Genomic DNA, 18576 nt, shown 5'->3' on the forward strand with positions numbered 1-18576 from the left:
ACCAGCAAGAGCACTTTGGGGTTTATATGGAACACATGGGACCAGGATGGGCACAGGAGGGCTTGGGGTTTTCTTCACAAAGGCTGGCACAGGTTGAAGATATAACAAGATCCAGGCATTACAGTACCAGAGGTCCCCACTTTTCTGCAAGCTGCCACCAGAAAACCCCTCCCTGTTCCTCTACTGTCCCATCTTTAAGCAGCTCTGGTTTACCCACCTGCCTGTCCCTTCCCTACCTGGGATGCATTTCTGGAGCTCCTTCACCATCAACACCTCCCACCAAAACCAGCCAAAGCAGCTGTATTTCAGCAGCCCATTTCACCCATGAGCACAGATGATGAGGGCCCCTGGCAGGCAGAAGACCTTCTTCAAATACTCTGGTGCTGACACAGCTCCTTCTCTGGTGAGCAGTCCCAGGGACAGCATGACCATAGCTGGCCAGTTTGGTAGGATTTGTAGAAACTTGAAGTTTCCACCAGCTAAATCAGTGGCTTCAAGTCCATGAACTGATTCAAAGCAGGCTGTGAAAGCATGTCCGCTTGTACATCACACTAAACCAGGGGGTGTACTAGCAGAAGAATCTCTATTTAATGGTTTTCCATGATAGAGGTTTAGCTTGTCTAGCCAATTTCAAAAAAAGGCTCATGACTGAAAACCCCCAGAGAAACCCTGTGCCTATCTCCTCCAGCATTCCCTGCTGGCGGGATTAGCCACCTTCTGCAAATTCTGGGGTTTGTTACCTACTTGCCTCCATTCATTTTACAGGACATCTGAGCATCTGTGTCAGGGAGATGATTCCAGTGATGGAAAGGACACTCAAAGTTGCGTGTTGCAGCACTTCTGAAGCCCATTGATGAAAGACATCCTCAAATTTCTGGGTGTGTAGCTTCTCCCCTTCCAGTTGTTGCCTGCTCTATCTAATGCAGGTTATTTTTTCAGGACAGGGACTGTTTCTCCATAGGTTAGTGCAGCACTTTGCACAACCAGCTAATGAGGCCCCTTACTACTACGGGGCAAACTGAAAATCGTATAATGGTGCTCCAAAGTGAACCAACCACACAAAGATAAAAAGCAGAACTTCAAATGCCACTCCACCAATTGTGTTTACAGATGCAAAACAAGAGCATTGCAAGACATCAGTGCAGGGTTAAATCCTCACCTCGAATGAGATTCATGAAGAAGCTGGAGTCAAAATTGTCTTTGGAGCAGATACACAAATTGGGTGGTCAATCTAAAGGCAGTTTCAAACATTATTGTCAAACCCCTTACCTAGGACAAACCATCAGCTTCATATTGCACGTGCTGTTGATAGAATGCTCAAAACAACAATTCATTTTGAGTGGGTATCTTAGTATCACAAGCAGAAAGACAGTTATTATGGGCCAGAAACACTTGATTCATATCCACCATCATTTATGGCCACCCAGGCTGACACTGTGGAAACAGTCTGCCCTCAAAAGGCCAAATACCAAAAGTGCACCCAGCAGAGTCAGTGGGCTGCAGCCCAGAGCCCGTGAGCACAGCGGTAGCTCTCCCCCATCCCTTACACCCTGGTTCAAGATGGGCAGTAACAATCAAGAGTAAATACTCAAGGGAGCATCAGAAAATCACCGTGTCAGGCTGTGGACAGTCTACTCATCAACTTCCCTCGCCATTTGTTTTTTTAGCTTTAAAAACAAACATATTTAAGGAGTGGAGGAACAAAAGACAGACTTCTCCATTTCCAGGACTCCTGCTGCTCAGTTAGAGGTTCGTGTTGTCACTACAGAAGCACACAGGGAAGTGATGAAGTGTGCAGCAGGAGTGACAGGTGGACACAGACGTGCACAGCTCTCACGAAGAATCTTGAAGCAATTACTTACGGATGTGGCTCAAACAAGTGTGTAAAGCCTCAACCCCTTGGTATTACTTGTCTTACATCTCCTGTGGTACAGAAAGCACATTTTTTTTGCTACATCCTAGACTCCAGTTATCCAGATGAGGAAACCAGCAGAAGACGAGCAGGTGAACATACTCTTCATCACAGACCAGTGCTGGAAGTGGTTTCACTGTTCACCACCTGCTGCCACCCTCCACAGGGAGCTGAGGAACACCAACCATGCTCAAACAGAGCTGAAAATTATATAGGGAGTGGTAAGCCACGAGGCATGAAAATTATGGTAATTGGGACTTGGAGGAATTCAAGGGGGCACATAAGGACTGAGAAGGTACTGAGTGAGGGAGCAGCTGGTTTCCACAGCAAGCCTCCAGAGCAGAGTCACACTCACCACTTGCACTGCCATAATGGCAAGCTGGCAGCAGAAAGGGAAGATACCTGGAGCTCCTCGCGTACAGCTGGTGCTGGTCTAGCACAGGGGCTTTGCTGGATGGGTATGATGCTGCAGCACTGAGATGTGTTTCAGCTGTCCATAGCAGGAGTGTATGAGCACTGCAGGAGAGATCTGTAACCTCTCAGCTGAAAGGATCAAGAGGAAAACTAAAGTGGAAGGCTGAATTAAAAAAAAAAAATAATAATTCAAATGATGGGGAGAAGAGAAAGACGATGCAAAGAGCAATGACCAGGTACCTTTTCCAAATGGTGACACCACCACGGTGCCAAAAGCCTGCGTGGACTCCAGTGAAGCACATGAAAGACCATCAAGAAGCACATGAAGTATCCAGCACTTTGTTATTCCAGACAACACACACTGATTATCTCCCACGTTCTGTAAAGGGAGAGGTGGCTTGTTGTTTGGCAATTTACTGTTTTTGTTACATTTGATAGGATTAACAACCAAAATTGTGGGCTAAAATTGAAATGCACAAACGTTTTGTCAGGACTTCACCCAATTTTTCTGTAATTTATGTGGGCAGTAAGCTTTTACGACGTCCTTAGCTAGTCACATTTCTCTGGTTTTAAATGTCTGGCTTTTGTAAACGTGTTCTTGGCAAACACAAAAGTGTCATGGGAACCATAACTGCTTTATAAAGTGGTCTACTTTTGGATACTGCAACTGAACAGAGATGAAGGAAACTATACAGTTTTTAGAACATCCAGCTGATGATTCACAACATCCAAATAATACTCCTGATTCATCCTTTATGAAAACAGCCCAGTTCAGCCTGGCACTGCATGACCCTCCTCAGAAACTATTAACTCTCATGTTAAAACTACTGAAGGAGTTTTAAGGCACAACTGCAAATTTATATAGATTCTTACCATTAAAAAAAAAAATCCAAATATTTCCAGTTTTTACTCTTTCTTTCCAGATGAACAATCTCAGAGGATACTAGTCACACTTTTATGTCTGTAATTCAAGATGCATACACAAATAAAGTACAAAACTAATGAAAAAACAATGTCATTAAATCTCCCAAGCAGATGCAAACCTGAGAAACTTCAGCTGCTGCTGAAACAGAACTGGAGATGTATTTTCAGTCAATCTCCTGCTTTCACATAGAAGTTTTGTTGTGAAGTTTATAGACCAAAGATTGATGCTGCAAAAAAATCCGGTGAGTGACTACCACACACAGAAAGAAAGCAGTGCTCACCTCTCAAATCAAACAACGTGCAAGACAACACATTTATCCAAACTTAGTGGTGAAAGTGAAATATTAAGCTTATGTTAATTTAGGAAGACACAAACTATACTGGTAACAACTTGTGTAAACTCTACTTCTATTGTTTTTTTAAAAAAACTGTGGAATTACATATGAATGGAAGAAGTCTGCTGCAAATGACAACAGCTGACAGCTACTGACATGCTAAAGTATCCAAAGCACACAGGGTCAGGAGAGGTAAGAGACAATCTGGTTTGGTTAACACAACTAAGTAAAGACTGCAAGGGACTGAGATAATGTCTTACATGTCTCTAATAAAAGGAGTGTTAAACGAAATATTTCTAAATTAATTTAATTTAAAAAAAAACACAGAAAGTACCATTGCTTCTACAGCATCATACTGAAAGACATCTGCAGGAGGAATTACATTTAAACATGTTCCAGTTATACTCCCAAGGTGTCTACTGTCTATTTTTATAATATTCCTAGAAGGGATTCCATACAAACCCCAAGTCTGACGTCTCACTTGGAAAATAGCACAAAGCCTTTTCTGGAGGTCCAGTAATCTATTCATGCCAGAAAGGGGTCATTTTCATTTTCCACATCTAAGCACTGCAGCAAACCATGTGTGTGCATCATGTTACAGGAGAATGAATGTTATTCCAAACCCATCAGCTTCCAAATGTTTCTTTATTGTTTCCACAATGAAAAAAAGGAGAATTCATAGAGCCCTTGTCTCTGTGGTTGCCTTCAGCTCCCCTTTCAGAGTACAAAACCCCAAATGTCTTCCTGAACAAGCACTCAGCCAGCTTTCCCTTCTCTAGCTACTACTTGTTTTTCCTGCAGTAGTTCTTCTTCCTTCTTCTTGTAAACCTTTAGAAGATACTCATCCGGCTCAATTCCTGCCTCCCTCAACTCTGACATGGCTTTCTCCAACCGGTGCAATGTACGGGCACTCTGCACTTTTCGAGCAGTGATGTACAATGTAAATTCCTTGAAGCCCATCAATTTACAGGTATCCACCTCACAGATATTTTTAACACCTTTGGTTTTGTCCACCTGGGGGAAAAAAACTAAACCTGACATTTTTTCCAGATCTTCAATATTCACTTGGAATTCAGTCAGCTGGTGATTGAAGCCTATGGGATTGTTTGGCACCACAAAAGCTCCCAGTACCAAGGGCTCTGTAGATGTTCTGCTCCGCCTGGCAAGGATCACCTTGTATAGGTGGGATGGCACAGCTACATCATCCTTCCCGATTACCTGTCAAAACGAAAGTCATGTCACAGATACAGATCTTATCAGCTGAGAGGGTGGGGAAGGGGGAAAAGATGTGAAACTAATCCTACTGTCTCTAAAAAGCAGTCACAGCATATAAGTACACATCAAAATCACGTGCAATGTTATCAAACTAGAAGCTGACATGGAAAGCACCGTTCCTTATACAGCTGGTCAGGAATGGGATAGTTAATTGATGCCTGAATCTCTCTCTCAAACAGGAAAAGCAGGGCAAAGAACACTTCACTGCAGGGTTATTCGGCCACTGTTGGTAGGAGACTTTCCCAGAGGGTTCTCTTCCTTTGTCCTACAACATCAGTGACTTTATATTATACTGTAAAAAACAATGATGCATAAAAAGCGTCAAAAGATTAGTCAGTAATTGCCTAAATATTTGTGAAGATCTGAGACAAGGAGCTCTGGTAGAAGAAGGGGAGGGACTTTTCATAAGGGCAGTTCATTATAGAACAAGGGGAAATGGCTTTAAGCTGAAAGAGGGGAGGTTTAGATTAGGTATTAGGAAGAAATTCTTCACTGTGAGGGTGGTCAGACACTGGAACAGGTTGCCCAGAGAAGCTGTGGCTGCTCCTCCCTGGAAGTGTTGAAGGCCAGGCTGGATGAGGCTTTGAGCAACCTGGTCTAGTGGAAGGTGTCCCTGCTGATGGCAGGGGGGTTGGAACCGGATGATCTTTAAGGTCCTTTCCAACCCAAACCATTCTATGATTCTATAAGAATGAACTCAACTTAAAATCTTCCAAGACAGATATGAAAAACATGTTTGGAAACAGGGAGTCAGTCAAGACTCCAGCTCCCTAGTCCTGGGGCAGATCTATAAGTGTAGCTTACTTGAAGGGATGGTAGAGCTCCTTTCTCATACTGCATCACATCATTAAAGCTGTTTTCAGTAACAGTGGCTCTCCACTAAGTTCCTGACCTGACAGTAGTTCCAAATCAGATGGGTTTTAACATGCATTTCAAATCAACTCTAATTTACCTTCTGTCAGTTATTTTTTGTATCTCTATTACCCACACACACGCTGTATTTAAAAGCTATGTTACCTAAGTAAGTGGTTTTTTGAGAGGACCTGGATATAAAGGAGTACATTCAGTGACTCACTATCTTGGAAGAAAAGCCAATCCAAAGAAAGTACATCTATTTCTTCCATAAATTCACTATGATTCAACTTAAGAGCTTGCACATGTTGGGTTTCCTGCTGTGTCACTCAGACCAGGATCCAGGAATGTAACTGAAACACCAGGAGGGGAGGATGAGGGCTCCGAATTCACATGAAATCTGTTAAAAGCTCATACACATTTGTACACAGTAGAAATCCCACCCTGTGTCAGGAGTAAGTCCAAGGGAATGTGCCTATTGTTGACAAATGTAACCTCTCCAGTATTCAAGAAGTGATGCATGCACTGTACTGGGCTTTTTTACCTTCAATATTGCTGAACTGAACCTGCCACGCAGGTTCACACACGGAAAACCTGAGTTTTGCATGACCCTTCTGTATAACTACTCTTCTAAAATTTCTACTTTTATTCTTATGGTAAAAGAAGAAAGAGATGCAGATGCCTTACAAAAACTACAAAGGCATTTTGTTTTATACATAAAATCCAGTAATTTGGTACTATTTCCAATATTTGCAATAGCTGCAAAAGCAAAGACCGCTTGTTTTGATTTTTTTGACAGCTTTTGTTAGATACAGTTAAAATACAATTTCAAAGAAAGCAGGCATTTATTTCACTGCCACAAGTGATCACATTAATTTAAATTATTTTACAAACTAATCCAGTATATCAGTTCAGACATGCTTTGTCCATTCATATATTCAGTATAACTCAATCACAAAAGAAAGACTTCCTATGTAAGCTTTATTCTGAGAGTACTCAGCACTTCTGCAAAAGAAAATACATTTTTAGAACTAAACTTTGCCTGTGGCTACTGAACTTAGGTTCACGTCAATTCTAATAGTTAACTAATTTCAGTTATGAATTCTTTCACTGCTTGAAGTGTGTCTTCTGCCTCTGTTGCCAGTCTTTGAAGTGATTGGTCTTAAAGTCTTACCAAAACCAGAGAAAGTACCTTTAGGAGAAAGAAAAACCTCCAATAAAAGAAATTTTTCATGTTTTGTACAATAATGTAGTAGAAACATTACTACTGTCTTTGGCAAATGTGTGCTCTTAGATTTCTTTACTCTGCTACAGAGTATTTTCCTCCCGGTCCCTAAACTAGGCTATTTAATGACTTTGCTGTAGTTTGGACTCTTTTTTTGTTGTGTTTTTTTCTTTTTACAAAAATGATCTTGTTTATGCCACCAACCTTCTCCTAAATAAAGCTCTGCTCAGACATCTAACAGTCATCAAAACTAGTAAGCAATAAATAAATGCCTTATGCCAAATCTAGTTTCCTTTTCAATGACGACAGATCTCTTGATAGGGAAATTAGAGCTCCGACGTGTCAAAGCACTTTTGCATTTAGCGTTCAGTGTGGGTGAAACCAGAGTTACAGCTCCTCAGGATCAACTGCATAAATAATCAAAACTGACTCACACACAGGTAATTTTAAAATATACTAAAAACTATGCATCAACAGACTAATATCACAGAATCAGAGAACTGCCAAGATTGGGAAAGACCTTTAAGATCATCAAGTCCAATCATTAACCCAACACTGACAAGTCCCCAACTAACCCATGTCCCTCAGCACTGTGTCTACACGACTCTTCAATCCCTCCAGGGATGGGGACTCCACCACTGCCCTGGGCAACCCCTTCCAATGCCTCAGAACCCTTTCAGCAAATAAATTCTTCCTCACATCCAATCTCAACTGCCCTTGGTGCAACTTGAGGCCATTTCCTCTTGTCCTGTCACTTGTTCCTTGGTTGGACAGACCCACCCCCACCTCTCTCCACCCTCCTTTCAGGGAGATGGACAGAGCCAGAAGGTCTCCCCTCAGCCTTCTTTTCTCCAGGCTCCACAACCCCAGTTCCCTCAGCCGGGAACTCAGCACACTTGTGCTCCAGACCCTTCCCCAGCTGATTATCTAGTGGGTTTAAAACTGAATTACAAAATGAATGGTGTTGGGAGTTTAGCCTATTTGAGATAGGTGGCACTCAAACTGGGGAGTACATGCAACGTACTGGGGGTGAGAGGGAAGGAGTCAAGAAGCATGCCAAGCCCTGAAGGAGAGAGGAGGGAGTTCACATGGCCCTAGTCACCCAAGCACAGGCAGTGACTGACACTGTTGGAGGCAGAAGGCTGGAGTTCCTTTCTCACCCTGGAGCAGGGAGCTTGCAGAGCCTGCACTGTGATCCCACCTCCTGCACACTCCTAGAGCAGAGTGGAAGAGAAGGCACAAGTGAGACCAATCCCCATTCCTCAGATTCACCCTGTGCCAACAACCTCCTGACCTGCAGCACTCCCGCTCAGGATGCCCTGCACCAACTTTTCCAGGCCTCTTCACATACCTTTTTCCACACATATACACACTAGGTCCTCCTTAGCTCGATTCCTTCCCTTTCTCAACACCTCCCACACACATACATATACCAGCATCCTCTCTCTGTTGTATAAAAGACTAGAGGAAGGGTGAACACACAGATGGAGCTGCTACAAGTATCTCCAGTCCGGGGTTACACAGCATATGTAAAACAAACAGGTGAATGCGTGTGGAGTGAGCTGGCAGAGGGAACAGGGGACTGAGTCTGAGGACTGAGTGGGTGGATAGAAAGGCTGGGGAATGAATAGAGCTGCATGTAGAATAGTGAGGTATGAAATGGAAATGCTGAATGCCTGAAGTGGGTGTTAAGGGAAAACAGACCCTGCGCTTATGTAATATTATGCAAATAAATATATTCTATGCAAAATAATGCACATTTATTCATAGGATATGTCCTTATGAAGGTGGGAAGGAAAGAAGGAGAAAGATGACTAGTTCAAAATGAAGGAAACGTTGGCCTTTTGAGAAATGCAGTTCTAAATACAACTCAAGTCTATACAGGCAATAGCTATACATGTAAATTATGTACCACTTCAGTTCCACATAAGCTCTCTTTTGAGGATTTAAAGACAATTTAAGTAGCGCTCAGACTTCATACTAATCCTCTGAATAGTAGTAAACTAGTTGTGTAATTACCTAAGTTCTAATATTGTTAAAGTCACTAAAACAAACTTCAGCTTGTCAAATGGTCAGAGTCCACACATATTCTTTTCTTACACAAAAAGTGGCACAAAAGTTCTGTCCACAACTCATTCTGCTGGAGGAGAATACCATCAAAGGAGGGTGTCTGATTTCTCTGACAGAGTAAATATGCATGACAAAGAATATCTATGTTTTTTTTCTGCAGCTTAACACTTACATGAACCATGCACAGGATGCATCACCAGTAATTTATGCAGCCAGTGTGACCTAATGACTTTTGTTACAAAAGGAAATGCAGTTCTGGAGCACGTCCTGATATTGCCATCATTGTAGAATCATTAAGGTTGGAAAAGACCTCTAAGATCATCAAGTCCAACAGTCAACCCAACACCACCATGCCCACTAAACCATGTCCCTAAGTGTCACATCTATTCACCTTTAGGGATAGTGTGTCTCCACCAGTTCCCTGGGCAGCCTGTTCCAACGCTTGACTACCCTTTCGGTGAAGAAATTCTTCCTCACAGCCAATCTAAACCTCCCCTGGTGCAACTTGAGGCCATTTCCTCTTGTCCTGTCGCTTGTTACTTGGGAGAAGAGACTGACCCCCACCTCGCTACACCCTCCTTTCAGGGAGCTGTAGAGAGAAATTAAGGTCTTCCCTCAGCTTCCTTTTCTCGAGACTAAACAACCCCAGTTCCCTCAACCACTCCTCACAAGACTTGTTCTCCAACCCCTTCCCCAGCTCCGTTGCCCTTCTTTGGACACGTGTTGTTATTATTATTGTGCTCTGGAATATCCCACAATTTGATTTTTAATGGGAGAAGATCCAGAAGCTGCAGATGAACGTTCCCATAGAGTTGCCCCCGCACACAGCTCACCAGCCAGGGAAAGAAGTAAAGCGTGACTCTGCAGAAGTGAAGTTTGCAACAAAAGCAATAGGTAGGAAAAACAAACTCAACAATTCATTTCCTGTTGCCACCTAGCGGATTTTCCTACCTCACCGCAGCAGTCTGAACACTACTCTGACCTGCACCACCCCATTTATCTCAATGCATGCCTAGCCGAGGCCAATAGCATATGCTCCTATTGTAACAGAATAGAAAATGGGTTAAGATTATCCATGCACAGATGTTGACTTTGATTTGTGCTAGTCTAGCCACAGGCAGTAGATGAGTTTTCAGCAATCAAAGCCTGAAACAGCTATCTGTCCCAGCTGGAAAAAAGCAACAGTTTTTAACAGTATTTGTGATTTTTTTAAAAAAATAAAAAACCTTATGAGTTAATACAAGCAAGAAAATACAGCAACGGCCCACTGAAAATCACTGCTGTCCCACCTGTTTCCACACCATGTTGATAACAGGCCACAAGGTAAATTTTTGTGTAATCCTTTGAAAATTTCTATTTTGCTACTCCGATAAAATTTTGCTTAATCTTTTACATTTTCAGAAGCCTCATAACAAACACACACACACACAAAAAAGCACTCAAGCTAAAAGCCTTCTTTTTATAGCATTAAAAATATTCCTTTCCCATCACCATATGGGAAACTAATGTGAAATTTCAGATACTATTTCTCTTTGCTGTCTACATCAGTTCAATATAAAAATGTTCATTGCCCTAACTTTTTGCAGCTGCTTATTCCTTTCACTTTTGCTTTGCTCTTGTTTTCTCTGCTGCTGGCTGAAGCCCTATGGCTGAACTACTGTGGTCTAATAATGCCACATTATGATAATGTCATTTTCAGCACAGTGTTTATTGTTTTTTATTATTATTGACATTGTTATTGACATTCCACAAGTAGGTATAAATTTGTTATATTCCTCCATGCCCAATTAAACGTGGAAAGCTGTCATGAGGACAGGCCATTAAAATGTGTGCAATTCTTGACATTTAGAGATGTTTACATATTGCCAAAACAACAAACATGTTGGTAAGCAGTTATACAAACTTAAAGAGCTCACAGGGACAGATAAAGATAAGGGCAGAAGCAACATGATTTCATAAAACAGAAAGAACTCAGTGAGCTTTGATAAATTCAGTTTCACAGCTATGTCACTAGATCGGGATTTGTTTTCAGCAACCAAATCATTAAACTGTTCTTGGTCATAGTTTTTAAAACTGGAGGAAGGACAAATTTGATAATATTTGTGGAGTGCTTAAGTATCACAATAAATAATGAAGACATTTGCTAACGGCATCTAGGGTAAGTTTAAGTATGTGGCATTCATTAATGTCATCTTCATGGTGGTAGTCAGATAAATATTGGCCAAAGCAGTCCCTAAAAATGACAGTTTGGAGCTTATGAGAAAGAAAACTCCATTCTTACATAAACAGTAGAGAAGAAATGTATAAGGTGTAAAGGCAAAACACTTTATATTCAAGGAAAACAGAAGTGTTACTCTTACTAGAAATTTTAAAAAATACATAAATATTATCATATTTTAATTTTATACTGAACTTGTTACAGCTTCCCAGAGTGGTAAGAAAATTATCTTCTTCTGAGAGGGTAGGAATAATTTTTAAAAGAAAGGACTCATTAATCTAAAAGTAGTATTTTGCCACCTAGTGACTAGAAAATGAAAATCAACCGTGAAGAGAATCAGCAGAAGGGGCTTTCATCAGTGAGAGCCAGCTCTGGATTGGCAATTATCTGAGATTCTCTTAGAACCTGGTAAACAGAAATCACATCCAATCATGCCTTAACTGCCAGCACACACTGAAGAGTCCTTGCATCAGAGGGTACCATCACCAAATACATTAAAGTGACAGCTCCAGAAATCCCGTCTACACTCCAGTAACTGTTTCTGCACCCTCCCTCTGTGTAATAACCAGAGCTGAGAACTAAGCCACACTGCAAACCAGAACTGACTGAAAACAAGTACACACACAATTCTCTGTGCAACAGTACTTCCACCTGCATCTGGAGTTAACAAAATTAAGACTTCTGTCACATTTCTTGATGGACAGAAATGAAGGACATCATTCCTGCCACCCAAAATAAGTCTGTAGCCTTCTCTAAATAGCCATTCATTTTGTTTTAGCTGAAACTCGAGGCATGATACTGACCAGGCCCATCAGATATTTTACTGTAGGTAATACCAATCCTGCTGATATGACCCCAGGTTTATCAATCCAGAGCTTTATTATAATTTGATACTGAATTCTGTATAGAAACAGACTTTTGGCAGTATAAAAAATTCCCTTTACTATCTGAATAATTTTATTTATTTTGATCATTGCAATTAACTGCTTTCACTCCAGCTCCTTCTGGATTTGAGTTAGGCAGCATTGATTCTGTTGATAGTGGTTTTTTCCTCAGTATTTGAGAGAATTCTGTCACATGGCATTGACAAGAACTGAAGGGTGTGAAGGCAAACCTAGCAATACAGAAAACAGAAAATACTACAGATAAAAATCATAGTAACAGTCTGCAATAATGCTGCACAGCCTAATAGTTAAAAATGCAAATGTATGTAGTTCAGAAAATGTAATTTGTTATGGCTGGTCTGATTGCTATTGACAAATTATCTGGCAATCCAGAAAGAAAGAAAGAAAAACAGAAAGAAAGAAAGAAGAGATGGTAAAAAAAAAAAGCTGTGCCTAGATACACAATTATGACATCAGAAGACAGATGCCCCAACCTCTTTTTGTTTTTTTTTTAATAAAGAGGGCATGTATATTGATTATCATAATGTATTTACATAATGACAGACTACTACTTCGACAGAATCCATTTAGGTCAGTTAACAGTGAATCCACCACGGTCCATATCATCATTCTTCCTATAATAAAAGAACCTTCAGGATGGGTACAGCAGTAAACAAAAGCAACCCCATAAATCTATCCTGTACCTTTGGCAACTCTTCTCCTCCAATCTTAACCCAGTGTCTATTATTTTCATTTGCACATCATGTCTAAATTTAGGGCTGAGAGAGCTCTAGTAATTTACACCAGCTGATCTGAGATCCAGACCTTTGAACATCAGTTTTATGGGACATGTATAATGGACCTACATCCATGAGGTGCCTGTGTAGTGTTGAGCCCATTTGGAGCAGCCAACAAACAGTAGTGGTCCTCAGGTTTCCTCCTTTACCAAGGATTCTTTCCCTTACAGTATCTTGGCTAGAAGAATCACAGAATATTAGGGATTGGAAGGGACCTCAAAAGACCATCTAGTCCAATCCCCCTGTTGGAGCAGGAACACCTAAATGAGATTACACAGGAAAGAAAACCTCTGCTACTTCTGGAAGTTGACTGGGGAGAATCATAAAGCACTATCTTGTATTTGAAAGGTGCAATTTGTCTCCTAGGGACTTATTTGCCACAGAACTAGATGACAAGTCAGTATATTCTTGTACAGTTATTATGCATCTCTGGCCCAATCTAGTCATTCAATTTGGAAAATAAAACAGTAGACGTGATTCCAGTATGCACACAGTATATCACTAAAAAGTACAGGAAAAAAAGTCTTCTTCAGACAACAACTAAAATGTTATCTAAACTGTACGTTCATTCACCAACCATAGCCAATTCTTCTTACATTAGTATTTACTACGATGGTACTGGGAATAAGAAGGGTGGAGCATTGAGCATGATGTAGTAGAATTATTGCAAAATCCGTATTTCAAATTCCAAGTCTGCTGACAGAGGAAAGTCACTAAAGGGATGGTCACTGGAGAAGAGTAATGTATAAAACAAGACAATGTCATTTTTATTTGATCTGGACAAAGATGAAAAACCTGCATCTGCCTCTCCAATGACACAGAACAGATTTTTTTCCTGTTGGCATTCTAGTTTACATATATTCTCAAAATATGTTTTTCAGATACCAATATGGTCATCAATCTTCTCTTTGCAATAAAAGCCTCCGCTGGAGACAGATGAAATGACAGAACATATCTGAGGATACAACAAGTTCAGCCAATAGATAGAGCAACACTGGCATCTAAGGAGTTCAAGGTTAATTCCCTTTCTGGAATTAAACAGCAAATGGTACCGGAGTCCAAGCAGGAACTGGGAACAATGCCATGACCGATGTTCTGTTTTTCCTCTATAGTGATCTAAAAATAACCTTTTTGGACATCTGATGAGAAAAACACCAGCCTATAAAGCCATGGATACATATTTCACCACTCCTTTAAGCCAAAAACAAGGAAACTAAGATTAAAGAGAGGATCTGAAACAAATCAATGCAGATACATTCACCACAGTACTTCTGGATTTTCTTTTTTCCACAGTTCCAGTCTCAGAGGAGAAGAAAGACTTTAGAAAGGATCACAGCCTTAACAGCCACATTGCCAGATTACAGGTTGTGAGTTTCAGCACTATTGTGTATACTACAGCACTTCTCCTTAAACAGCACATACAAAGAAAAAGGATACCTTCTCACATCAGCTTCATAAGCCCAAACAATGAGGACTAAAAGCCTTTCATTTCTAAGTCACTTGTTTGAACCTAGCAGAGTTCACTCTGAAAGACAGCTAAGAGGTACCTTCCCTTCTCGTTCAGCTGCCAACATTTAGTGTTCTTGGTTTAGGGGCACAATCCCAGACTGTCAAAATCAATGGCAATGACTGCAATTATCTCCAGTATCAGTTTGAAAAGAACTCTCCAGTGCTTTGACAGGTTGTGTTCCTTCTTCTAAGTGTATATGTTGATGTAAGAAGAAAAAAAAAACAACAAAAAACACACCACTTCACTCTGATGTCTGTCTCCCCAAAGGACAACTTCAATGGCAAGCAGAAAAACTTATGCCATCAAGAGATTTAAAACCAACAAAACAATTCTTAGTCCGTATTTATTTACACTTAGGAGCGTAGCCAAAGAGGACTCAAATCTAATAATTTAGTATTTAAAACAAAACAAAAAAAAACCCAAAATCAACATTTTACTTCTGTGGACAGCATTGTCTGTACTTAAATAGAGCTTAAATACAAATCAATTTACATAATGAATCTCACCCTATGAAGCCGAGTAAAGGAATTATGAATGTGGCCAAATGGTGAAATTAAAACATCAATACCACAATTCCACCATTTTCAATCTCACACTGAACTTCACTTCATAGTTTATAATAAGACCAAAACTGATACAACATTCATAAAAAACCAGAGTCGTCATCAAACCCAAAGATGACGAAAACATCTTGGCAACAGCCAAGAACAGAACGATATGATAATCAAACCAGCATGGATGTTCTGTGCCACTATTATTCCATCACTGTATCCCGGTATCAAGTTACTGTGAATAAAAGCAGAATGCTGCAGTGTTTGCTCTTATTTTTACCTGTGGAATACTACAATTTACATTTCAAAACCAAAATGGAGGGCCACAATCATTTTTCAGAAAATGTAATCTTTCTCTTCTAAGTAAACACTTTCTCCAGAGAAAAACTAGAAAAAGATGATCAAGATTAAAGTGAAGCAGTTGATAGATGCAGTTGATAGATGATTCAACTGCTTCCTGGAAAATCATTTTCATAAAACGTTCAAGTCAGCTCAGGATTTTTAATTCTTTACTATGTAAGATCAATATATATTTTTAGGGATAAAAATTAAATACAATATCCTGACAGCTACCAGGAGGCAAATTACAGCAGGCTGCATGCAAGCCTGGAGAACTTTTTTACAGTACCATTCTGCATGACACTAAGCCAAACACTCAGCTCAAGACTGTTGAAAGGGAACATCTCCCTCCTGCTCCCAGCTATGGGCTTTTGGACATAGCTCATGCTGTCACCAGAAAGTGCTGGACTCCTTTGTGTGCTGCTCTGTCTTTCTACAGGAGTAGAAAACAAGCCCAGTAAGCAAATACAGAATCCAGTATGGGTTGTTTTCTACTGCACTGAGTAATTAAGCATCTTGTGGAAGGATCTGACAGTCATCAGTGCTGGCAGACAAGGGAAAGGACTGGAAAGTATAACGGGCAACAGTGAAGGCAGCACTCCCCCTCTGCGTGGCAAGGAACCATTGCCCATCTAAAGCTGGCTTTGCCACTAACTTATCATGTGGCCTTGGTCATATCCCCTAGCAACAGCTTATTTATCCACTTGAAAATGAGCACAGTTGTCACCATCCTCACAAGGATGTGGTGAGAGCTGAAGTTTGGAACCACCACTGAACATGAAAAAGATAAATTATTATTACTGTGATTTCATATGCACAACATAGGATTGTCTGGGGAAAAAAACAAAAACCAAAAAAAAACCCCCAAAACCTCCACAACAAATCCAAAGCCATGATTTCATCACAGTCAAGGTTACAGACGTGTGCAGGTGGGGACATAAGGGAGAGTTTTTGAAGAAGTAAAAAGGTAAAAGTGAACAAGAAAAATTACATTCTATCATGACTGAGTTCCAAGTTCAATCAAATGGAAATCAGCTGCGTGTTTATAATGGAGAAATAGTGCCTAAATCTCACCGGTAAACAAGCCAGTGTTGAAAGCTGAACATGTCCCTCTTCTGTGTGTCTCATATCCCTCTGAAACAGGCTTGCTCATAGCAAGCTCATTCACTGCTCCTCAGAGAACTAGTTGGGCAGCTGAATCACTCAGGAGCTGAAGCTGCAGTTGACCCAAGTACTTATTTTCAAGGAAAAGTGTTTTTTCAAGAGGTGCAAAATACAGCATTTATTATTTGCATTATGCTAGCTTTCATCTAGCAACTCAAAACAAGAATAATATCTCATTACAGCAGGGGCAGAAGGTAATACTCTCTCCCTGGAATACTTTACTATAGTCAGATACTACAGATGTCTAAACAAATGCTTACAGGCAGTAACTTAGGATAAAGAATAATAAATTCACCTCTCAACTTGATAGCCTTTCCTACCTATCAGTGATGGTTTCAAGACACTATGCATGGTCAATCCTAAATCTTCAGAGTATTTTAAGCAGGTAATAAAAAGGAGGGACCAAAGGAGGAAGAGGACGGTACCAATATCATGGAGCATTGATTACACTGCATCAACCTAAAACTTAGTGAACTTGAATGAAGTCTTTCAATTGACTTTGGTCTACTCAGAATCTCAGTTGCAAGGCCTCATCTAAGTGATGCATATGGGATATCAGCAAACAACTGCTTTTGAAATTAATGGAGCACAGGCATTCCAATACTCTATACAGTTCTGAAAAAACCCACACTACCTTTGTATTGTGCTGTTTCTAAAATATATCAATGAATGATTGAATAGATGCATACACATCAGCAAAACCCACCAACTCTCTGTTTAGATACTGTCATGTATTATAGAAGTCAGAAAACATTTTTCCTGCAAACTGTTAACATTTAGATCTCTCTTTGTAAATAAAGTAAATTATTTTAAAGTTATACTTTTTCACTTGTAGGTCAGATATAAAACCTCTACTGAACTTGTCCCAAGTAGTATTGGACATTTTGTCCTTTTGCATGTGCTAGGACGTTTAACTTTGTTTTATCAAGCTACAGTGTCAATTTTAAATAAATAAATAAATAAATATTGCTGCACTGTTAACCCAGCAACACACATACATACCTGATAAGTAACACTCTTCTTTCCATCATCATTTGTCTGAGGCAAGGTCAGAGGTCCAGAAACTACCCAAACATCCTCAAATCTCTCGGTCAACTCCCGACAATACATTTCCATTCTGGAACATATTTGTCAGATAGGGTAAAGTCAGCTGGGAAAAATTAATATAATAATCTTTGAAACTTAATGTGAAGGACAAGATAAACTACTGATAATTTGGGAGCATTTTTCCAAACTGATGTGACTGACTTGCAAGCCAAGGAAGGTAAAACGCAGACACAAGTCATACTCCCCACTTGTCCCAGGTTCACTTTTTTACAGATAAGCATGTGAACACATTTGAAAATGGTTTCTGTAGCCTTACCATCATCTGTCCTGAAAGTCTGAATTATCTACTTCCTCCCACACTTGACACTAGAAAGATACTATTGATGGTCACTTGGGATTAGCAAGATACTTGTTTTAAACAGCAAGGTGTGGTGTTCTTACTTCGAAAGGTTCTACCATATTACTGGATTTCTATGTGCCTCCCCAAGGAATCGATGTCCCACAACAGATAGCTCTTTCCACAGCTCAAACTACTTTGAGAAGTTTCTAAGTGCCATTCCCACTAAATCTATTTACTGGTTTTTGTTTTTATATAGAACTGTTTAAAAATAAAGTAGTAACTCCAGAAATACTAATATTATTTTTGCTTTTTAAACAAATTGATTCAGTTTACTGCATAAAAGATTTATCCAAATAAGAAGGTTTCTGGATCATGTCTATTTTACATAAAACATTATAGCCCATCTTTGACCTAACACCCCAAGTGTTATAGAAATCACACACAGGGAGCACCCATTGGTCCTTTACTAAAGACAGAGCTGCACTCCACTCCAATGGACAAACAGAGCAGAACATGAGACAGACAAGCCTAGGTAATCTGGCTGCCTCTGAAAGGGGGAGGTTTCACTCCTTTCTCTGTCTCATCCCTGTTCCCCATACCTTTCCCTTGGGCCACCTTTAGCACTCTTCATCTGTCAATAACCCTGAACAAAACCAGTCTTTTTTTGTGTGCTGGGTTAGTGAGTTAAATCAGCTCACTCAAATCACAATTAGCAGGAA

General features: G+C 40.3%; 1 protein-coding gene across 1 annotated transcript; it reads right to left on the reverse strand.

The window, feature by feature from the left end:
- Positions 1-4201: 4201 nt before the first annotated feature.
- On the reverse strand, positions 4202-17586 carry EXOG (exo/endonuclease G). Its single transcript, XM_010165839.2, has 2 exons — positions 17473-17586; positions 4202-4803 (listed from the first exon to the last, which is right to left on the reverse strand). The coding sequence occupies exons 1-2, from the start codon at positions 17584-17586 to the stop codon at positions 4342-4344; spliced, it is 576 nt and encodes a 191-aa protein (XP_010164141.1). The 3' UTR covers positions 4202-4341.
- Between the last annotated feature and the right edge of the window lie 990 nt (positions 17587-18576).

Source organism: Antrostomus carolinensis, unplaced genomic scaffold (assembly GCF_000700745.2).
Source record: "Antrostomus carolinensis isolate BGI_N321 unplaced genomic scaffold, ASM70074v2 scaffold9134, whole genome shotgun sequence".
In the NCBI taxonomy this organism is placed as follows: Eukaryota; Metazoa; Chordata; class Aves; order Caprimulgiformes; family Caprimulgidae; genus Antrostomus; species Antrostomus carolinensis.

Excerpts from the sequence above, each read along its gene's own strand:
- EXOG (XM_010165839.2), bottom strand. The coding sequence starts at position 17,586 with ATGGAAATGTATTGTCGGGAGTTGACCGAGAGATTTGAGGATGTTTGG. Across the intron at positions 4,804-17,472 it reads AGAAGAGTGTTACTTATCAG|GTAATCGGGAAGGATGATGT; the intron begins GTATGTATGTGT and ends TCGTTTTGACAG.